The following is a 24,440-nucleotide window of genomic DNA, read 5'->3' on the forward strand; positions in this document are numbered from 1 at the left end:
GAGCCTACATGTAACTTGAAAATATCTGGAATTATCCCATAGGTACCCCAGTAATTATCTGCATCTAGTCTAGAAGTACCCTGTACTCATACACGTCACCTTATATGTACCGTGTATCCCTGCATGTATTTGCAACTGTCCAGCACTTCCCCCATCTGTATCATAAATGCCATGTAGTTGCACTGTGCGTACCCCCATAAGTACACTGAATGTACTTTGCAAGTATCCTGTAGGCACCCAGTACTATGTGTACAGTACCATGTTGGGTCTTTATTACTAAAGACTACAAATAAAATTGTGTCTTTTGATATGTTTTATCATAGAGTGGATATTTTTCTGTTGGAATTATCCCATCCATCCATTATCTTTACCTGCTTCTTCCTTTTAGGGTCGTGGGCGTCGCCGGTGCCCAATCACTGTGCGAGAGGCGGGGGACACCCTGGACATGTCACAAGTCCATCACAGGGACACACAGAGACAAAAAACCATTCACTGTCTCACTCACACCTAGGGACAATTTAAGAGTTACCAATCAGTCTAACATGCATGTTTTTGGTGTGTGGGAGGAAATCGGAGTACTTTGAGAAAGCTCACACATGCACAGAGAGAACATGCAAACTACACCCAGAAAGGCCCCCGGACTGAGATTTGAACCGAGGCGACGTGCTCGCTGAGAGGCAGATCTACCAACTGCACCACCGTGCTGCCTGAATTATTATCCTTTGCTTTGTAAATTTGTGTAAGTTTCTGAAATATGATCAAGAAATTTGACAGGCACGTGCCGCCCCCGTAAAATGCCTGTGCATCTAAAGGCCTTCTTTTTCTTTTGGATGTTCCCTCTTCAAGTTTTGCTTCACTCTTATCTTCACTCCAACTACGCCTCAGTCCTATTTCCTCTTCTTCCTCTGTGTCCCGGCACGTTTTCCTCTTCAGGCTCTTCGACAAACGGCAGCACAGTTTAAACAACCGATGAACTAACTTACAGTAATTTCCAGACTATTGAGTGAACCCGAATATAAACCGCACCCACTTAAAATAATAATAATAATAATTGTACATAAATAGGCCACGCTTGTATACAAGCCACGGGTGTCCACGTTGTAACATGACATATTTACAGAAAGATTTTTTTAAACATTTAATTAAATATGTACTGGTAACATACACAAATACGTACAGTATTTTATTATTTCTAAACAGTGCCTGTAACATGGCTGTTTAAAACAAAAAACAGTAGCCTACCAGGACTAGGCTTCTTTCTACTGCACTTCACAGGAAGTAAAAAAAAAAATCCATAAATAAGCCGTGACATTGTATAAGCCGCTGTGTTCAAAGTGTATGTAAAAAAAAAAAGAAAAGTAGTGGCTTATATTCCAGACATTACGGTAAATTAAATGTTGAACAAATGAGACCTGGTTTTCTTTGCTTTAAAATAAACACTTAGCCAAGAAAACACAACTGAACTGAAAACTGTGAAACACCTTCCCCTCCTTTCAGATATGAAGTCAGTTCTTAGGTTTTTACGCTGAAGTACATTTATTATTAAAGATAGTTTCTGTAATTTGTTTGTAGTTTTAAAAGCGTTGAAATAATCACTTAAAGCTAAACAGAGTTCAGACGTGTGGAAGATGAGTGAAAAATATTAATGGCCTGACTTTTTCCACATGAAGACACACTGACCTGAAGGTGTTAATTACTGAGTAATCCGTAATAAAAACAAGAAAAAACACTAACAAACAAAAAGGGGTTAGAAGAATCTCTCAAACTTTGAGCAAATTCAAATTTAAACAAATTATTATAAGAAAATAAACGTACATAATGTTGAACGTCCCTATAGAAAACACAAAAACGAAGGTAAATGAGGTCAAATGAAGCGAGGTGACAACGATAAAAGAGTTGTTATTCCCCTCGAGGCTGTTTTTCACTTCGTGCACCATGTGTAGCTGCGCTCACTCTCCCGATGGACAGAGGATCTTCATCAGGCTCTCGTAGCTGAGGAAGGTGATGGCGTTGACGGGGAAGGCCCTCACGCAGTTCAGCAGGAGGCCTTTGAAAAACACTCGGACTCCTTCCTCCCTCACGCTCACTCTGATGCAGTGGAGGATCCCGCTGAACCGCCGGCCCCCGGCGCCAGACATTTGGAGCCGAGCTTTCACAACATCCATGGGCGTGGCAATCACCCAGCTCGCCACGCCCGCCACGCCACCTGCCATCAGGATGGCAAAGGTCCCTGAAGATGGGAGGCGTTGAAAACGAACAGATGAGTGGCATCACAATCTGTGTGCGCGATCGTTTTATCAGAAACTTCCAAAAAGCAGTGATGTCATCTGTGACAAATGACTGCTACTTGTCTGCTCGCGTCCTTCCAGTAAAAGCCTACGAGGTACGCACATTAAAGAAGGTGCAAATATTATTCCAAACATTTTTGTTCCACTTGCTGCAAGAACTACAAATTAAATGCATTTAAAATGCTTTTTAAACATTAAATTAATGTGTGCGTTATCGCAGTCATTAAGTCAACAACGTGATGTGAAGGAGAGACTTCTAGTTTTTTTTTTTAAATATTATTATTAGTTCACCATCATTTGCTCTTTAAGATTAATGTCTTGAACTTACTATCTCACCTAACCTGAAATGACCACACCTGACATTCTTGAAAACAACACCCAGGAAGACAAACATTCCCATCCATCTGCTCGGCAAAGATCTTTTCCCTCCAAACTATCGCAGCCTGAATAAAGAGAACAACTTTACACTCAGAAAATAAGACTTTCTGACATTTTTCCTGATATTTTAAACAGATGAATGATACTCAAATTGTATGGCATATTTTACTGATGGAGCTGGACTTACTATATCAAATATTTAGTTTAGATAGTGCAGACACATTTATTTGAGCTGCAATTACACATTTACTTGTGACTTAATTTGGTGGTTCCTAACTCTGATCCTTGAGGAACACCATCCTGCATGTTTTAGTTATTTATCTGCTTCAACATGCCTGATTCAATGATTTAATTACTTCCTCAAGTTCTGCAGAGGCCTGTTAATCAACCATTCGTTCAAATCAGGTGTGTCAAAGCAGGGAAACAACTAAAACATGCAAGGTGGTGTTCCTCAAGGACCAGGGTAGGGAACCACTTTATTTTAATAATAAATCTGTAAATCCTTAATCAGAGCATGCGATTCTGTGCATTGATGTGCTCAAGGTGTCAGGTGTTTCAGGAGACGTTATCATAGAAAACATGAAAAAATAAAAACTGTTTAAAAATATCCAACAATGTTCAGTCAGGTTATTTGGACGGTTTATTTTTTTTTCCCTGAGACATTTCATCCTTCATCCATAGGACTTCTTCAATCTGAGGAGCCACCAACAAACAAAGCTGATTCCCACAAACAGCATACTCTATAGTGGAGTATGCCACTTTGTCATGACTGTCTCAGAGGAGTTGACGGGGGAGAGGGCGGGCCCTGGAGGCCATCTTAGCACCATCAAACTGTTTTTTTTCCACTATGGAGTGTGCTGTTTATGGGAATCAGTTTTGTCTGTTGGTGGCTTCTCAGATCAAAGAAGTCCTTTGGATGAAGGACGAAACGTCTCAGCAAAATGTAAAAAAACAAAAACGTCCAGATGACCTGACTGAACTTTGTTGGATTTTATACCTGGATTATTGAGCATGAACTTCGGTGTCTAAATATATTTTTGTTGAGTTATTTATCTTAATAGAAGAAATGACAGCAAGAGCAAAAACCATAAGAGCGATGGAATGAGTTAAATGAACATGTTCAACGATCTAGTCTAGTTTATAAATCTGACCTTTCTTTAGTAAAACATCTTCATTCTGTCATACTCTGATTTACAGAGTGAACATAATATATAAACATAATACATTACTGTATTATGTTTGAGTTCTTGTAATCTAACTGCTATAAAGGCCATTACTATATCAAAACGTGCGCTGTGACTTCTACTTTTTGTTACTTTTATATTTTTGAAAACATTTAACTTCTGTTTCACATATTTTCCCAAAGAAATGCTCTGAGATCTCTGCAGTTCCTTCAAAAACATCCTTCTCTTTAAAATCAGCTTCGGCAAACTTGCTCTATTTCCATCTTCCTGTTTAGTTTTTATCTAGCATTTTGCTACTTTTTGGTTGTTTGTCTTGTTTGTCTCTCTGTCCCTGTGATGGACTGGAGACATGTCCAGGGTGTCCCCCGCCTCTTGCACCTTGACTGCTGGACATGGACACCAGTGACCCCCGTGACCCGGAAAGGCAGAAGCTGGTAAAGATGATGGATGGATAGCTTCTAACTTTACTTTTGCTACTTTTAGCTAGCATTTTGGTATTTTCGGCTAGCCGTTTACTACTTGTAGCTTCTAGCTAACTTTTTATTCGGTTTAGCTCGCCTTTTGCTACTTTTAGTCTTTAGGTAACCTGATGCAGCATTTAGCTAGCTTTTTTAAAAACTTTTGGCTCCTGACTACCATCTTGGCACTTTTAGCTTTTAACTAACCCTTTTCTGCTTTTAGCAAGTGTTTTTCTACTTTAAACTTTTACATTTAGCTCCTTTTAGCTAGCCTTTTGCAAAGTTTAGCTTATCTGTTGCTGGTTTTAGCTAGCATTTTTCTCTTGGCTTATAGCTACTGTTTTGCTACTTTTAGTTAGCATTGTGCTTCTTTTAGTTTTAACTAGTGTTTGGCTTCTTTTTTTTTTTGCTTTAACAAATCAGTTTCAGCTTCTAAAGCAGTCGTTCAGCTCTCAGCATTCAATCTGTATGTTTTAATTGAGAAAATGTAAATTCTCTGGTTTGAACTGAATTTCTGAATCAGTTCTGAAACTCACCCGGTTGCTGTCCAGTCTCCGTCAGAGCCCTTCGAATGACCTCATAAGGCAGGAAGTAGAATCCATAGCAGGGTATGTCCCTCAGAGCGACAGCCATGGCCCCTCTGAACAGACCCCTGAGTCCGTCCTCCCTCAGAATGACAGCCACACAGTGGACAGGTCCACGGTACCGGTCTGCAGATGTCTGACCCTGCAGACGCACCTTTACCAGATCAATCGGCGCACAAACCATCACCTGAAGGCACAGTGTGCAGAAGGAATAGTCCTTTTATTACATTTTATTAACTAAAACAAAAACATCTCAAGAAGAAACTGAACTCATTAAAAGGTTCCAGTTGGATATCCATTAAATTTATTCCTCTATCATAAAATTCTGCAGACACATTTAAACCATTCATACCTGCTCCAGTCAGAGCCATACAAGTTCAATAAACTCATTCTCATTAGAAGTAGAGATGGCAGGTGTAGTTATTGACAAAGCAGTGTTTTACGATTAGAATAAATACATTTTGTTGACTTTATTGCATATTAATAACTAATACTCTGAGCGGGAAATTTGTTTTTTTTCTCTGCCGTCTCTTTAATTTACAGTTTTATAGATGTATGCGATGTATTTTGTTCTTATACTTGAACTTACTGCACAAAATGCACAATATTGCATTGTTTTGATATAAATAATCCAAATATTTTCCAACAAGCAAAAAAGAATTATGCACACGTGAGCCTCTTCTGTAGAAAAACGGAGGTATTCTTTGTTCCGAGAGCCCAAAAGCATGGTCAGTTACAGTCTCTGCCTCAGGTGAACTTACCTGCATCACTCCTGAAAAACAGCCGGCAGTGAAGACGTGTGCATCCGAGGCTGGTCTGCACTGACTCCGCTGAGACTGGGAGAGGTAATTCAAACCGTTGCTGTAAGCGCCGAAGATAATGGAGTTGAGAATGCCAGTGGTCAGAACCGGAAACGACATGCCCCTAAAGAATCCATGGACCTGAGTTCACAGAAAAACGGTCAATACTCGACAACTTCATGCAGCAATAAGCTAAAAGAGGATGGGACACCTACGCCTTCATGAGAGTAGGTTTTGGCCACACAGTGAAATATCCCTCTGTACACAGACTGGGCTTGGAGACGCACCTTTAGATGAAACATTGTCAGCATAAGTAATTATTTACGCATAATCTCACATCTGTTTTTACATTTCATCTAACCTTCACGGTGTCTAATGGATGGCCAACAGCAAGTCCCACTGCACCTGCAGCAGTCAGCAAAGATCAATTATTCCCACACATTTATGTACCGAATTTAAGTTCTCGTGTTTTTACCTGAAACACTCCCAGCTATGAACTCCAAAAATGGCATGACTTGGAAAATGTCACAGTCTGCAAGGAAAGAAGAGAACACAGCTGCCGTAAAAGAAACGTGGTCTGTCTGGTTAATACGTGATCTCAACGGTAAAATAAAGGTCAAAATTTAATTTTTTTTAAACCTAAAAAGACTTTTCAAATCAGTAATCACAATAAAACTTAACGAAAGGGTAATGGAATTTCAGATTACATGTTAAAGAATATTTCATGCTTGTGTCTTTCAAACATCTGTTTATTTTACTCCAGCTCTGCATCATATTTTCTCACTGCAAATAAAAAAAAGATTGTTAAACAAAAGACCACGTTCCTTACCTGTTCTCACCTCATAGTTGTAAAATGTTCTTGACAGTTCTGCTTAATGTAAATCTTATCACAACACTCCCTCAGTAAATCTACTTGAGAGTGATCTTTGGCTCTGACTGTGGACAGACTGTAACTTCACCAACTCTTCAAAATAAAAGTCTTCAAGGCCAACATCACTGAATGTTACCACTTTGACTTGTTGATCGATTACCAGTCTACTGTTACTACTACAGTACTACCATACTAATACTTCTCGTACCACTACCATCACAACTACTAATACTACTACTAACATAACTATTAATAGCCTACTTCTACTACAACTACTAATATTTCTAATACTACTACCATAACAACAACTAATACTTTTACTACAACTACTACTATTACTACTGCTACTGCTACTACTATTACCACTACCATAACAACTACTAACACTTTTACTACAACTACTACTATTACTATTACTACTGCTACTACTACTACTATTACCACTACCATAACAACAACTAATACTTTTACTACAACTACTAGTATTACTCTACTACCATCACAACTACTAATACTTACAATGAAACTACTAATACTTCTACTACTACCATAACAACTACTAATACTTCTACTACTACCATCACAACTACTAATACTTACACTGAAACTACTAATACTTCTACTACTACTACCATAACAACTACTAATACTTCTACTACTACCATCACAACTACTAATACTTACACTGAAACTACTAATACTTCTACTACTACTACCATAACAACTACTAATACTTCTACCATCATTGACCACATTACTTTACTATGCTATACTGTCTTTACTTACTCTGCACAACCTTGACATGTGTTTTTTGTCTTTCTTCCAATAGGGGGTACACCTGCACCTACACCTGGACCTGCCATTCTGTTTGTGTCTCTCCTTCCTGCTCCTCTCAAACCCAGCCAGTCGAAACAGATGGACGCTCGTCCTGAGCCTGGTTCTGCTGGAGGTTTCTTCCTGTTAAAAGGGAGTTTTTCCTTCCCACTGTTGCCTTTGTGCTTGCTCAGGATGGGAGACTGTGATGAAGTGAAGATTTAACGAGTCTGTTAGCTTCCTTAGCTAGATAACTTTTACTAACTGGCTTTTGTATGTACGTGGAAGTTTTTGTACTGTGCCCTGTGATTACTTGTTGTGATTTTGCGCTAAATAAACTGAATTGAATTGTATTACTACTAATACTTTGAATTACTACTAATACTTCTACTACTACCATTACTAATACTTTTATTATAACTACTACTTATACTACTACTACTACTGTCAAAATTACTAATACTTCTACTACTAATAACTTCACTTCTTCTAATACTTCTTCTAATACTTCTACTACCATAATTACTAATAATACTTCTACTACTACTATTACTACCAAAACAGCTACTAATACTTTTCCTACTGCTACCACCATCATTACTACTAATATATCTACTACTACTACCACCAATACTACTAATACTATTACTATTAAATTTAAAAAAGTTAAAGACAAAAACTATTACTACTACCATCCCCCTACCTCATCCATGAATAGTTTTCCTATTGAGTTTGTGAATTCCTCTAAATATTTGGGTATCTTGGTTGATTCACATCTCTCTTTTAAGCTCCATGTCAAAAACTTTGTAAAGAAACTGAAAGTTAAACTGGGTTTCTTTTTCAAAAATAGATCCTGTCTAAGTGTGAACACTAGGAAACATCTTGTATCTGTGACTTTCCTTCCCTCCATTGATTACGGTGACATTATTTACATGAACGCTCCTACAAGCACCCTGCAGATGTTGGACTCTGTCTATCACGGTGCATTGATTCATAACTGGCTGTAACTACTGTACCCACCACTGCACCCAGTATTCACTGGTTAACTGGTCATCATTAACTTCACGTAGACTCTCTCACTGGTACATTTTCATCTTTAAATCACTTCTTGGTCTGCTGCCTTCATACATCTCCTCCTACATGTCTCTGCATGAGTGCAGCTACAGCGTGCGCTCCCAGGACATTATTACCTGCAGTCTCTCTTGTAAATGAGTCCTCGAGGCTCAATGAGACTAACCTGTATAAATAAAGGTTGAATGCAAAAAATAATTAAACAACAGAGAGGATGTTGACAGCTGTCTGCAGCTGGAAGGACACACTTCAGTCTCAGCAGGTGTTGTGTTTCAAACAACACTGCATGATTTGAAAGGTGAGTTCTGCAGAATGAGGTTAGCAAATAAATAAAGGATAAAGTTACCAAAAATATTTGCATCAAAGGCAGTGGTTTAAAACTGATTCAATAAGCAGTATTTACTCTCCACACACCTCCTACACACACACTCAAGTTGCGTTAAGTACAGTCTTGCCCAGCAGACCCACTAAATCATGTTCTCATGGAAGTTTTAAACCTTTAAAGCAACTTTCTGATCTGAAACTTACTGTTTTCAGTGTTTCTCCGCTGGCTCCGTGACTTGTGGAAACATCCAGTCAGAACTCAGAACCTCCTCGGAGCAAACACCTTGTTCCGAACAAGAGGTTTTGTGGAAATAATCCGTGCATGTTTTGGCAACTACTTTCTCATCAGTTAATGAACACACACACAAAAAAAAAAAAAATCAAAACGACTGTTTTGTTTTTGTTGTATTTGATTTTTTTGGTCCAGAAAGAACAATATATATATATATTTAAAAGAAGTCTGGTTTTATTGAAAAAAATACATCGATTTAAAATAATAATCATAACTCAGAGACAAACTTTTTAATGACCAGTTTTATCTCCCACCCTTTTTTTACCGGAAGTCGTCAGCAATGAGAGAGCGCAGCAAAGATCTTTTACCAAAATAAAAGCACATCGTCAGCGTTGTGGCTGTGATGAATAAACGTGAAGCAAATACATCATTATCACATATAATCATAATGTTTGTTTTAGGACAGATGAAATGATTCAGTTAGCTTTCATTTATAGACTTCAGGTTCAGCAGTAAGATAAAGGAATATTACACAAACTGCTCTGGTTCTAAATATTAAACGTTTTCCCTTGCTAAAAAAATAGAGTCAAAATTATGCGTCTCTAAATACAAGTATGAGAAAAGTCAGTGTACAATTTGTAATATTTAATTTTGTAGAGGTAAAAAATAGGATTTTGTTGCTTTTAATTTTTTGGGGCATCTTGACCACATATACCAAATATAACTTAAATATTGTGTTTTCACATATTTCTCATCAATTCAATTCAGTTTATTTATATAACGCCAAGTCACAACAGAAGTCATCTCATTCACATACATTATAGAAGCCAATTAGCCAATTAGTAAAAGTTATCTATCTGAGGAAGTCAGCAGACTGTAAATCTTCACTTCGTTGCAGTCTCCCACCTGAGCAAGCATAAAGGCAACAGTGGAAAGGAAAAACTCCTTTTGAACAGGAAGAAACCTCCAGCAGAACCAGGCTGAGGACGAGCGTCCATCTGCTTCGACTGGCTGGGTTTGAGAGGACAGGAAGGTGGAACGGACACAGAATAACAGGTCCAGGTGAACTTTCTATTGGAAAAAAGACAAAAAGCATTTGTTAAGGATAGAAATAATTACAAATACAAACAGGTAGAGTAGAGCAAGTAAAGACAGCAGCAGGTTACATGGTAAATGTGTCCTCCAGCAGTTTAAGCCTATAGCAAGATAACTAAAGGATAGCTCAAGAAACCCAAGTGTGTCAGCCTCACGGACAGGAACTGGAAGTTGGTTCCACAAGAGAGGAGCCTGATAACTGAAAGAGCTGCCTCCCATTCTGCTTTTGGAAATGATAGGAACCACAAGTAAACCTGCAGTCTGAGAGTGAAGTGCTCTGTTAGGAAAGTATGGAACAATAAGATCTCAAATATAAGATGGAGCTAGGTTGTTGAGAGCTTTGTGTGTTAGATGTAAGATCTTGAATTCTAATCTGAATTTGACAGGGAGCCAATGGAGAGAAGCTAAAACTGGAGAGATATGATCTCTCCCACAAACTCTCAGTAAGACTCTGGCAGCAGCATTTTGGATCAACTGAAGAATTTTTAAAGAAGTTTTTGGACAACCAGATAATAAACAGTTGCAATAGTCCAGTCTAGACGTGACAAATGCATGAACCAGTTTTTCTGCATTGTTTTTAGATAAGATGTTTCTAATTTTTATAATATTATCCAGGTGGAGGAAAGCGGTTCTGGTAACTTTTTAAATGTAGGTATTAAAAGGCATATCCTGATCAAAAATAACACCATGTTTTTTTTTTTTTACTTTAATGCCATCCAGAGGAAGTGAAAGACTACAAAGTTTATTCTTAAGATGCTCAGGTCCAAAAACCACAACGTCTGTTTTGTCTGAGTTTAAAAGCAGAAAATTAAGGATCATCCACGTTTTGATGTCTTTACAACATGCTTATAATCCAAGTAAATTATTGGATTCATCAGGTTTCATGGACGCGTATAACAACAAACAAAATAACAAATAACTTGAGTTTAGAATAATTTAGTAGGTGTGACAAGAAAGTTTTTTAGATTATGTACCAGAGTTGATCTAAGGTGGTATAAATAGCACTTTAACCAACAGTCAAAGTTGTGACTCTAATCTAACCACAGGTCGACAAAGTCTGAGTCTTTAATTATTTGGGTTAACTTATATATTTGTTGCACAAGTACGTATTATCACAGTCACTGACACTGTATGTCTGAACAGCGCTTAAAACCTACTAACAAAAAAGGTTAAATCGTGTCATCTGGACCAGTTTCTTTAACTATTTTTGCTGTTATCCACCAGGATGATTGAGTTTACAACGCTGGCCGAATTGTTTTATTTTGGTAACGAATCTTTTTTTCCCGCTGGCATTGTTGACGACTTCCTGTATCCCGTGAAGATAAGTTATCTCCGAAGTACTGTAATCTGTTTCCCTACCAGAGGGGGGCGCATCACATTACAAAATGTTTTTTGTGCTTTGCGACGCAATAAATGCATTTCTTTCTCAAACTGTAAAGCGTTTGTATTAGAATTTCTTGATTGGAACAGAAGCAATTACAAGACTTATTGTAATACAGTGTACTACTACTACTACTACTATAATAATATAAAACAAAGTCACACCTGGTTAGGTTACTTAAGAACAAGAGCTTTATTTACAAGATTAAAACTTGTGTATTTACAAGAATAACACTAATGTGTAACCTGATGCATGCTCATTTGCCCATGATTTTGTAAAGACAGAAATTTATCTGCTTGTATGTTTTTAAAACATTTTGTCAAACCGAAAAGAAAAGAGGTACACACACACGCACACCTTTATTTTTTTTTAATAATGCAATTATTAAAAGATAATAAAACTTTTTCAGAACTCTTCACGTTTTGATCAAAAAAATTTTTAAATGTCGCGATATTTAATGCGTAGTGACGTCATCACCCTTGGACGCGAACAAAAAAAAAACATAAAGAGACGTCACTTTCCTGCGCGGTGTAGCTCCGAATATCTGCGAAAAAGAGAAATAACGTCGCGTTTCCGATCAATAAAAATAATTACAGCCACGGTTAATTTTAATACACGAAGCTGCATATTTATTTCTATTTGTTTAGCATTTGTAACAACTGAAACCGTGTCTCTTGATTTGTCAAGTCAAGCGTCACCAAAAGGAAAGTGTAGCTCCCACAACTTCAGTCGCTGATTAAATCTGTTTGTGTTTGCGAAGGAAAACTATTGAAGCTTAATTATTACTTTAGCGATTGTGGGATAATAAAACATGACGACCCTAACAAGACAAGATATTAATTTTGGACAAGGTAAGCCAAACAAATAAAGTAAACAATCTAAGATGTGGTTTCTAAATCATACTGGTCAAAATGATTGAATTTTAGAGTCAAATTCAAAGGCCACAGAACATAGTTTATTTTTTAATGTAAATATGAATCTGGTGAAAATATATCTCAAAGCACAACACCCAACTGTATTATGGCATTGATATTTAGTGGTTGTGATGTTTATATCAGTGTTCAAGAAGGGTAATTTTATTTAAAGAAGGATCTAACATCTAACTGCTTAGAAAAACAGGTCTCTGATAAACCTGGCCTGTGATTATTTGACTTACGGCAACATTAAAAACGTGTCTTTTATTGAATTTGGTGATTTGCTACATCTGTGGTGAATATAACACACTCAAACATGTTTTTACTATTTCCCAGTTGTTGCTGACATTCTTTGCGAGTTCCTAGAGGTTGCTATCCATCTAATTCTTTATGTACGTGAAGTATATCCCTCTGGAATATTTCAGAAGAGGAAGAAGTACAATGTACCTGTGCAGGTATGGATGTATGTATATTTTTTGTCCACCACCAAAAGATAAAGTTTATTCAATTCAGTTTATATATATATATATATATATATATATATATATATATATATATATAAATTCTAGAATTGCACCGCTCAAGGTGGCTGCATGTTGGAGTAGCTCTGTTACTTTCATTCTGAGATATTACTTTTGATAACTTTAATTCCTCTTTTTTTCTGGATATAAATCGCTTTTTTTTTTGGATGATTATTTCCTCTGGTGTCGGATGCTGTGCAGTTGGAAGGATTTTTACAGAAATATCTTTGCTTTTGGACATTTGTTATGATGCGTAACCATAACAACAAGGTTTTTTACAACTGGGAGCAGCTGATTAACATCTCCAAATCTCAAATAATATCTCAACTACAGCCTCAAATCCCAAATGAGTTGAAAAGGAGGCGTCGTGGATGCAGAGCAGGAGCAAAGAAGAGGGAGAAAGAGAGAAGAATGCAGTTTAAACCATCTCTTCCATCGATCATGATGGGCAATGTGAGATCGCTGGGAAACAAGTTGGATGAACTTCAAGCCCTAACAAGGCCCCATCCAGAGTATTGGGAATGCAGTGTTATGTGTTTCACTGAGACATGGTTGCAGGATCATACCCCTGACTCCAGCGTTTCCTTGCCAGGCTTTCTGACCATACGAGCAGATAGAGATTTAAAGAGGAGTGGCAAAAGGAAAGGAGGTGGGTTGGCAGTGCTTGTGAACAACAGATGGTGTAATCCTGGACATGTTACTGTGAAGTGTCGTCTCTGCAGTCCAGATATTGAACTGTTAGCCTTAAGTGGTCGTCCATATTATTTGCCGAGTTCACCAGTGTTATTTTGGCAACTGTTTACATTCAAACCAATGCTGTTGCCGAGACTGCGTGTGATGTCATCAGCTCCGAGGTTGCTAAGCTACAAACACAACACCCTAGTGCATTTGTTGCAATATCTGGGGATTTTAATCATGCCTCTCTCTCTGCTACACTTCCGACATTCGAACAGTTTGTCAGCTGCTCTACCAGAGAAAACAAAACGCTGGACTTGTTTTATGCAAATGTCAAGGTTTCATACATCGCTAAAGCAAGACCCCCTCTTGGCAAATCAGATCACAATCTTGTGTATCTCTGCTCAAAATATAAACACCTTGTTCAGAGGCAACCTGCAATAAAGAGAACAGTGAGAAAATGGTCAACGGAAGCTGAAGCCCTGCGGGGTTGTTTTGACGCTACAGACTGGGATGCACTGTGCCAGCCACATGGAGAGGACATCAATGCCATGACTGAGTGTGTGACCGACTATATAAACTTCTGTGTAAACAACACCATCCCCACCAGAACAGTGAGATGCTTCCCCAATAACAAACCCTGGATTACCACTGACCTGAAGGAACTGCTAAACCAGAAAAACAGAGCCTTCAGGGAGAGAGACAGGGAATTATTGAAGAGCACACAGAAGCAACTAAAAGTCAAGATAAGCAACAGCAAGGAGGTGTACAAGAAGAAGCTGGAGAGCAAGCTCCAGCAGAACAATATCAGAGAGGTGTGGTCAGGGATGAAACGGATCACAGGCTTCAAGCAGGAGGAGGATCACAAGGATGGAAGCCTGGACAGAGCTAATGAACTGAACACGTTCTTCAATCGGTTCAGTTCAGGAACAAGCTCAACATCCTCCTCTCTTGCCCACAGCCAAACATACATACCACCCTCCATTGACCCAAGGCTGTCCTGTCACACCTCAAATATTGTATCTACCACCTCAGTCATGGACCCTTCTTCTACATATTGGTCTTCAACTAAATCAGAAGATGCTGATACCTCCTTTGCCTCCCTCCTCTGCGTCTCCATAAGTCAGGTGAAGAAGCAGCTGGAGAGACTGAACTGGAATAGGGCTGCAGGTCCAGATGGTGTCAGTCCCAGAGTCCTGAAGGTCTGTGCAGAGCTGCTCTGTGGGGTTCTGCAGCACCTCTTCAACTTTAGCCTGACCCAGGAGAAGGTTCCAGTGTTGTGGAAAACCTCCTGCCTTGTTCCAGTGCCAAAGAAAACGCACCCATCAGTCCTCAATGACCTGTTGCCCTGACATCCCACATCATGAAGGTCCTAGAGAGACTTCTGCTGACCCACCTGACTAAACAAACAAGCACATATCAGGACCCACTGCAGTTTGCTTATCAGCGTGGACTTGGAGTTGAAGATGCCATCATACACCTGCTTCAGCAAACTCACTGTCATGTAGAAAAGGCAGACAGCACTGTGAGAGTCATGTTCTTTGATTTCTCCAGTGCATTTAACACAATCCAGCCTGATCTGCTTTGTCAGAAACTTCAGAAGACTCAGGTGGAGGCCTCAACAATCTCCTGGATCAAAGACTACCTGACAGACAGACCACAGTTTGTGAGACTGAAGGGTTGTGTGTCTAACCAGGTGGTCAGTAGCTCAGGAGCACCACAGGGGACTGTACTCTCACCATTCCTTTTCACTCTGTACACCTCAGATTTCCAGTACAAAACAGACTCCTGTCATCTGCAGAAATATTCAGATGACTCTGCAGTGGTCGGGTGTATCAGAGATGGACAAGAAGCTGAGTACAGGGAACTGGTGGACCGCTTTGTGGCATGGTGTGGAAACAATCATCTCATCTTGAATGTGAACAAAACAAAGGAGATGATTGTAGATTTCAGGAGAATCAGGAACAGATCAAACACTATTTCCATCATGGGAGAAGAAGTGGAGGTGGTGGAGAAGTATAAATACCTTGGAGTTCACCTGGACAATAGACTGGACTGGAAATGCAACAGTGAAGCATCTACAAGAAGGGACAGAGCAGACTGTACTTCTTGAGGAAGCTGAAGTCCTTCAACGTTTGCAGCAAGATGCTGCACATCTTCTATAAGTCTGTTGTAGAGAGCGCCATCTCTTCTGCCATCATCTGCTGGGGGAGCAGCACCAGAGCAAGTGACTTAAAAAGGATCAACAAGCTCATAAAGAAGGCTGGCTCAGTTCTGGGGACTCCACTAGAACCTTTGGAGATGATTGTTCAAAGAAGGATTCTTCATAAAATGAAGAACATTATGGACAACCCTCAGCATCCTCTTCATCAGACTGTCATACAACAACAGAGTGTCTTCAGTCAGAGGCTTCTTCAAATCCGTTGTAGGACAGACCGCTACAAGAGATCCTTCCTGCCCACAGCCATCAGCATCTAGAACAACTCTTTAATGAAACCAGGATGATGAGTTACAACAACATTTAATTTCCCTCTGGGATTAATAAAGTATTTTTGAAATTTTTTTTAATTGAATATATATATATAAGTTAACACTATTTATCTGATGAGCAGACTGCTTAATCGCAGAATGACGATCAATAATGTTTTTTGTTCCATTTGTGTGTCTGCTGTGTCTTTATGTTACCAAAATATTTCATATACCGATGGGATGAATTTTTATGAAATTTACAGAAAGTACTCATTGGATGTACATGTACTAAAAAATTTATTTCTGCAGTGAATACAGTTAAAGATGGCTGCCACAACCAGCTGACATTCCAAAACACAAAATGGTATAATTCAGTCAACTCTACAGATCTAAAACCTGGTGTGGTAGTAGTCGAGATTGATTTTACACTCAGACAGTGTTGCTTGAATATTTGTGAACCCTTTATCATTTATTTTTTTGAGGAAAATGATCCAATATTACATATTTGTGAGTAACAAAAGTATGTGAACCTTTGCTTTCAGTATCTGGTGTCGTTCCCCCCCCCATGCAGCAATACAGTAACTAAACCTAAACATTTCCAGTAACTGGACCAAAAATCATTCACTGTGCATCTACATGTATAACTGATTAACTTTGTGATTTAAATTCAATATATATTATATAGAGCACTGTTATGACATCAAGTCTATGTTAGCCACCATTAAAATGTCTGAAACTCGGTCAATTTGAAAAATGTTAAGCATAAATTTTATGTGGAAGTATCTGAGAATTATTCCTACCACATGCACCGAGTGGGAAACCTCGTAATTTTGCATGAGATTGTGCATAACATTATTTTCAAGGTGTGAAACTGCTACTAATTATTTACAATCAATTTGTCATTTCTCAACAGAAGAGTCTAAAACTCTGGCTTGAAACGTGGTGTGCAGCCCTTTAATAATGTTGCTACCGTTTTTAAAGGTTAATTTATCTGTTCGGGTGTTTAACACTGACCTTCTGTTTTTGGTGCATCTGTTTTTTAGATGTCATGTCACCCTGACCTGAATCAGTATATCCAAGATACATTGTATTGTATAAAGCCGCTTATTGAAAAGGTAAGATGAGTTTCAAAAAGGTAAATCTAAATCCACTTGTAGGTTCTAATGAAGTTTCCATTTTACTTCTCAGAACGATGCAGAGAAGGTGGTGGTGGTCATCATGGACAAAGAGCATCGTCCAGTCGAGAGATTTGTGTTTGAGATGTCCCAACCCCCTGCTCTCTCCATCAGGTTTATTATCTATCAACCTTTTTAACCAGAAAAATGCAAAAAATATAAAAAAATTACTCTGAAATACATTTCATAGGTAGTTGTATTTACCAGCTTTAATTTTGTTATCACAGTGCAGAAACTTTGTTGTCACATGTGGAGCAGCTTCTGAGGGCGTTCATTCTGAAGATCAGCGTGTGTGACGCCGTTTTAAATAATAACCCACCAGGTAACATCAGTAATCTTTAGGATGCTTTTAAAAGAAACACAAAATATTTCAAACTGGATAATTGTTCAACCTTGATAAAAATAAAAAGTAGATAATTTTTTTGGATTATTTTTCAGCTTGTCTGAAAAACATCCAGGCTTCTGTAGTTTTGGCCACAAATTTGCATACATGATATTTTCTGAAAATGCAATCTACCAGAACAAGCTCACAACTTAATTAATTTAAAATAAAAGTAATAATTTGTCCTCCATGTAGTTGGAGTGAGTTTGACAAAATTGGGTAAAGTGGAATTGACATTTAAATTTATTCCCTTTCCTGTTTCACAGGTTGTTCTTTCACAGTTCTTGTACACACCAGAGAGGCTGCTACACGCAATATGGAGAAGGTTCAAGTCATCAAGGTGAAATCTTTCAGGGCTGTGAATTTAACAGAACATTTACCAGAACTAACCCGGTCAGCTCTGATATTCGCAAACACAAAAGTCACTTATTGACATTTGCTTCCTCAGGATTTTCCATGGATCGTCGCTGATGAGCAGGAAGTTCACATGAAGGAGTCGAGGCTCATCCCTCTGAAGTCCATGACGTCCGACATCGTAAAGGTGAGCTGGGAGTTTCCCTTAATCTGCAGCTGCTCATTAAAAAACAATCTTTCTGTGATGCTGTTTGTCTCTAAAGCTCAGTTTGTTTACAGAAACCCATTTAGTTATTTGTCTTTCACAGATGCAGCTCTATGTGGAGGAAAGAGCCCAGAAAACGTAGGCAGAAGCAGCAGACTGTGGCAGCTCCGTGGGCTAATCTGTGACAACAACTCACGAGCAGAATGTTTAACACATTCTATTAGACACTGATTAATAACATTTACATATAAACTGGATTTTCTAAGCAGAAAAAATAAGTCCTTTTGAAATGTGTTTAGGCTGGATTTATTTCACTGAAGCCATTCGTTATGAGTCAGACCCAAACATCCATCCATCATCTTCCGCTTGATTCAAAGTCAGGTCGTGGGGGCAGCAGCTTGAGCAGGGAGGCCCAGACATCTCTTTCCACCACCACCTCTTCCAGCTCTTCTGGAAGGACCCCAAGGTCTTCCCAGGCCTGCAGAGTCTCTCCAGCGTGTCCTGGGTCTTCCTCTGGGTCTCCTCCCAGTCGGACATACACAAAGTACCTCCTTAGGGAGGCGCCCAGGAAGCATCCTTACCAGGTGCCTGAACCACCTCAGTAGGCTCCTCTCGATGTGGAGGAGCAGCAGTTCAACTCACAGTCTCTCCCAGATAACTGAACTTCTCACCCCATCTCTAAGGGAGAGTCCAGCTGCCCTGCGGAGGAAACTCATTTCAGCCGCCTGTATCCACAGTCTCATTCTTTCGGTCACTACCCAGAGCTCATGACCATAGGTGAGGGTAGGAACGTAGACCGACCAGTAAACAGAGAATTGTCTTACAGCTCAGCTCCCTCTTCACCACAACGGACCGGCACAGAGTCCGCAATACTGTAGACGCTGTACCAATCCTTCTGTCAATCTCACGCTCCATTCTTCCCTCACTCCTGAAAAAAATCTCAAGATACTTGAACTTCACTTGAGGCAGAAGCTCACCTTAGACCTGAAGAGAACAATCCACCATTTTCCCGACTGAGGACCATAACCTCAGATTTAGAGGTGCTGATTCTCATCAGAGTAAAATAATTTTGTAACTCACCAAGCTCAGATGTTGTATTGATTGCACTTCATGTAGAGCTGCACAATATTATTGTTAAACATCGCAAAGACAATTTCAGTTGTGATAAAACTCATATTTTCTTCACTCCTCTTTCTGTTCTGCCACCTTAATGCTCACAACACTTGACCACCACCATCTAAACCAGATGTGGGCATCAAGGGCAGAGAGAGTGCGTTGGTTTGGCCAAATATACAGTGCATCCAGAAAGCATTCACATCTTATTCCGAATGGTATTAAACGCTTTCCTCACAATTCTACACACAGTTATGACAATGTGAAAAAAAGATTTGAGATATTTGCAGATTTATATCTTTCAGTTATCTTTGAACATGATGCCTCAAGATGAGCACACCTATCTTTAGTCAGTTTGTCCCGTTCTTCTTTGCAGTACTTCTCAAGCTCCGTCAGGTTTGAATGGGAGACATCTGTGCACAGCTGCTTTCAGATGTCTCCAGAGATGTTCAGTCAGATTTAAGTCTGGCCTCTGGCTTGGCCCCTCCAGGACATTCACAGAGTGGTCCTGAAGCCACTCCTTTGAGATCTTGGCCTTGTGCTTTGGGTCGTTGTCCTGCTGAAAAATGCACCATCGCCCCAGACTGAGGTCAAGAGATCTCTGGAGCAAGTTTTCTTCCAGGATGATTGTACATTGTACATCCTTCCCTCTATCCTGACTATGCCAGGTCCTGCTGCTGAAAACCATCCCCATAGCATGATGCTGCCACCACCATGCTTCACTGTAGAGATGGTGATGAGCGGTGCCTGGTTTCCTCCAAACATGATGCCTGACATTCACCAAAAAGTTCAATTTTTATCTCATCAGACCAGAGAATTTTGTCTCTCGTGGTCTGAGGGTCATTCAGGTGTCTTGACAAATGAGCTGCCATGTGCCTTTTATTAAGGAGTGGGTTTCATCTGGCCACTCTACCATACAGGCCTGACTGGTGGATTGCTGCAGAGATGGTTGTCCTTCTGGAAGGTTCTCCGTAGAGGAACGCTGGAGCTCTTACAGAGGAACCATTGGGTTCTTGGTCACCTCCCAGACTAAGGGCCTTCTCTGCTGATCCCTCAGTTTAGACGGCTGGCCAGCTCCAAGAAGAGTCCTGGTGGTTCCAAACTTCTTCCATTTACAAATGATGGAGGCTGCTGAGCTCACTGGGACCTTCAAAGCAGCAGAAATGTTTGTTTCCTTCCCCAGATTTGTGCCTCAACACAATCCAGTTTCAGGTCTACAGACTGTTCCTTTGACTTCATGCTTGGTGTTTGCGCTCTGACGTGCACTGTCAGCTGTGGGACCTTCTATAGACGGGTGCGCCTTTTCAGATCAAGTCCTATCAGCTGAATTTACCACAGCTGGACTCCAGTTAAGTTGTAGAAACATCTCAAAGGATGATCACTGGAAACAGCATCTGAGCTCAGTTTTGAGCTTCATAGTTAAAGGCTGTGAATACTTAATTAAATGTGATTTCTTAGTTTTATATTTTTAAAAATTTGCTAAAACCTCAAAGATTTTTTTTTCACATTGTCATAATGGGTTATTGTGTTAAGAATTTTATGGAAAGAGTTTAACTTGATACAATTTGGAATAAAGCTGTAACATAAAGTGAGGGAAAAGTGAAGCGCTGTGAAAACTTTCTGGATGCGCTGTATAATAAATGCACAACAGAGTCAGAGAGTCAGAGTCAGAGTTTCTTTATTGTCATTCGCACCTCATGTGGTACATGTGGTGGAGCGAAATTATGTACACAGGGTCCCAGTTACATCCAACAATAAAATGTATAAGAAAAACAGTAACATCTAAGATATGAACTAAGAAAAACATCAACTAAATATACACTAAGCACTCATAACATAAAACATTGAACACTCAGCATATAACTGATTTAATGCATTCCAAGCAACTTTTTGTGATTACCTTTTTATGATGATGAAAAATGTTCAATATATTGTGCAGCTTTAACTTCATTTAAATGCATAGATATGGTTTTATTATATTGACACGTATGAATTGTTTTAAAAGCAGATGTCAAGGTTCTTCATTATTATTATTTGTGATGCAACATGAGTGTTGCAGAGTGGGTATAATAACTTTTGCAGTAAAATTCAAGACAGTTAAACTTATTGCATACGGAGCAGTATAAATACTCTTATCATCTGTGTACTCCTGGATTTGTGGAATAATTACAGTAAAATGCGTATTTTAGAGGCATTTTCACAACAAGAACAAACTATTGACAGGCCTATTTTTTAACCTTTTATGAACAGTGTGAAATGAAATCTTGTATCAAAGCTGCAAAACATTTGGGAAGAGTATAAAAAACTGCATGTCATGATGATGATGGTTTTCACTGCTTGCTTTTTGATATGTTAGACTTTTTAATAAAGATACAAGTGTCTTTTTCAGTGCCCGCTGTTTTAATCTTTGTGTAAACAAGGACATTGTGAATAATAATAATTTAAAATGTTAAATATAGGTTAATAATAAATAAATACATTTCTGTCATACAAGCACCACTGCTTCACTGAAGGTTCTTAATGACGTTGTTGAAGCACTGGATGCTAAAGATTATTGTGCTGCACTTTTCTTAGACCTGTCTAAAGCTTTTGACACTGTGGATCATAACATCTTGTGCCATAAACTCTCAGAAATCTGTTTCTCAGATCACACCATTGGTTGGTTCTCTATCTTTCAGACCGGAGGCAATGTGTTCAACATAATGGTACTTCCTCCAGTTATTTAACATTCAACAATGGTGTACCACAAGGCTCAGTCTTAGGACCCACCCTCTTTACAATCTACATACATAATGTAGGTAAAAACATCCCTAATGCATCCATACATTTCTATGCTGACGACACAGTTGTTTATTGTCGAGCTAAAACAGTTGCTAAGGCTTTCCAGCTTCTGAAATCTGCATTTAACTACATCCAGACTGATTTGTTTCACCTCAAACTTGTCCTAAATGCCGAAAAAACCAAAGGGATGCTTTTTTCAAATAGGAAGTTGGTCCCAGCAGTTCTTCCTCCGATTTTATCCTCAAATGGTGTCCCCATTGAGTTTGTTGATTCCTATAAATATTTGGGTATCTTGGTCGACTCACATCTTTCTTTTAAGCTCCATGTGGAAAACTTGGTAAAGAAACTGAAAGTTAAACTGGGTTTCTTTTTCAGAAACAGATCCTGTCTAACCCTGAATGCTAGAAAACGCCTTGTATCTGTGACTTTCCTTCCCTCAATTGATTTTGGTGATATTATTTACATGAACGCTCCTACAAGAACCCTGCAGATGTTGGATGCTGTCTATCATGGTGCACTAAGATTCATAACTGGCTGTGATTATCGTACCCACCACTGCACCCTGTATTCATTGGTTAACTGGACATCATTAACTTCACGCAGACTCTCTCACTGGTACATTTTCATCTTTAAATCACTTCTTGGTCTGCTGCCTTCATACATCTCCTCCTACATGTCTCTGCGTGAGTGCAGCTACGGAGTGCGCTCTCAGGACATTATTACCTGCAGTGTTCCCTCAGTGAGGACTGAACTAGGCAAAAGGGCCTTCTCCTACTCCGCTCCTGTCTCCTGGAATATCTTACAAAAAGATTTGAAGCTCTCGACCTTGACCTCTCTAAGTGGCTTTAAGAATCTGTTGGACTCCTGGCAGGGACCAATGCAGACATGTTCCTGTTTTTAGTTTTATACATTTGTCTTGGAATCTAGCTGTTTTACTTTGTTTTGTTACCTTTTTCCTTTTAGCCATCCTATTTGTTAAAAAAAAAAAAAAAAAAAAACTAGTATGAGTTTTTATAACTGCTTATTGTTGTTGCTGTTGTCCATTGTTGTCATCTTTCTTTGTTGAAATCAGGTCTCTCTTGTAAATGAGTCCTCGAGGCTCAATGGGATTTACCTGTATAAATAAAGGTTGATTGATTGATGTAACTTGATTATTGATTTTAGTAAGTAACGCTGCTCTCGTTAACTTGTCCATAAACATCTTGAAGTACAATATTTAGTCCAGAGTTGTGCTGCAATAAAAAAAAGACAAGAGAATGTCTTATTTACAAAACCATGGGAACATGTTTCAGGTTGCCCATATGGAGTACATTATACAACACCAGTGAAAATAAGCTGCCGTTCATGTCCTATATGAATTTAGATTTTTAAAATGTATATTTTTAATTTATTTATATAGCGCCAATTCATAACAGAAGTCAATTTTAATTTTAGGCAAATGTCAACAAAATTGTAATCATGACCCAGAGCTAATCTGCCTGTGTTTTGTGGGTTTGAAGCAGTTCTTCTGCACATGTGTAGCCCTGCTGAAATCTATCGTAACTGGGAAAACTTTTATTTGTCCACTTTCTGAACAGATGGGGCCAAGGTAGGATTTTTCTGACAGTTACGTTTGATTTGAGCTGTTCTGGCTGTATGTAGTAATCTGCCCAATAGCTGTTTATTTATTTATTTATTTTGCTAAGATAGTTTTGGTAGAGAGTTACGGTGAGAAACATGCTCCATACATGAAGCAATCAAAATGGATTCTTTCCTCCGTCAGTGGATGGATGTTTAAATGATCGGTGTGCTGATTGGCTTACAACTGCATGATAAAACTGATGGTTCAAAATGAAGAAGAAAAAATTGAGAAGTGTACAAGTTAGATTTATTTAAAGGGCAGAATGTGCTTGTAAAATTAAATTTGTGTTTAATTGATACATTTTTTTTCTAAAGAAACTAAGCTTAACTGATCTCTCACTAATTTTATTTTGTTTTTGCGTTAAATTTAGCATAGTTTTTTTCTGTCTTAATAAATTAGAGCGTGATAAGATACATTTGATTATTTGGGTTTCATATTTGGGTTGGTGTAAATATAAAACGTTTGAGTTGAAAGTCTACCAAGGGAAGAATAGAACTCAGGGCGCTCCTAGTGGGAAAGGGTAAAGGAAGTGCAACACATACGAAGGCTTGTTTATTGTTTACAAACATAATATTAAAGTGTTACTGGAATGTAAACATGCCAAAGGAGTGAAAGCCATCTGTCGTCTTCACCTAATTTTTCCTTTCCAGGTCACGAGGTGCCCATACCCAGCAGTCACTGTACGAGAGGCAGGGGACACCCTGGACAGGTCACAAGTCCATCACAGGGACACATTGAGACAAACATTCAC

The 24,440-nt window shown here is 38.9% G+C and overlaps 2 protein-coding genes across 2 annotated transcripts; one reads left to right on the top strand and one right to left on the bottom strand.

The window, feature by feature from the left end:
* Positions 1-1,949: 1,949 nt before the first annotated feature.
* LOC119417127 (solute carrier family 25 member 45) lies at positions 1,950-6,228 on the bottom strand. Its single transcript, XM_037684338.1, has 6 exons — positions 6,168-6,228; positions 6,054-6,097; positions 5,908-5,979; positions 5,654-5,833; positions 4,845-5,079; positions 1,950-2,230 (listed from the first exon to the last, which is right to left on the bottom strand). The coding sequence occupies exons 1-6, from the start codon at positions 6,202-6,204 to the stop codon at positions 1,950-1,952; spliced, it is 849 nt and encodes a 282-aa protein (XP_037540266.1). The 5' UTR covers positions 6,205-6,228.
* Positions 6,229-12,000: 5,772 nt separating this feature from the next.
* Positions 12,001-18,566, top strand: mad2l2 (mitotic arrest deficient 2 like 2). Its single transcript, XM_037684339.1, has 8 exons — positions 12,001-12,330; positions 12,730-12,848; positions 17,102-17,173; positions 17,247-17,347; positions 17,461-17,555; positions 17,882-17,955; positions 18,064-18,156; positions 18,278-18,566. The coding sequence occupies exons 1-8, from the start codon at positions 12,291-12,293 to the stop codon at positions 18,314-18,316; spliced, it is 633 nt and encodes a 210-aa protein (XP_037540267.1). The 5' UTR covers positions 12,001-12,290; the 3' UTR covers positions 18,317-18,566.
* Positions 18,567-24,440: the final 5,874 nt, after the last annotated feature.

This window comes from Nematolebias whitei, chromosome 11 (assembly GCF_014905685.2).
Source record: "Nematolebias whitei isolate Nwh7 chromosome 11, NemWhi1, whole genome shotgun sequence".
Classification (NCBI taxonomy): Eukaryota; Metazoa; Chordata; class Actinopteri; order Cyprinodontiformes; family Rivulidae; genus Nematolebias; species Nematolebias whitei.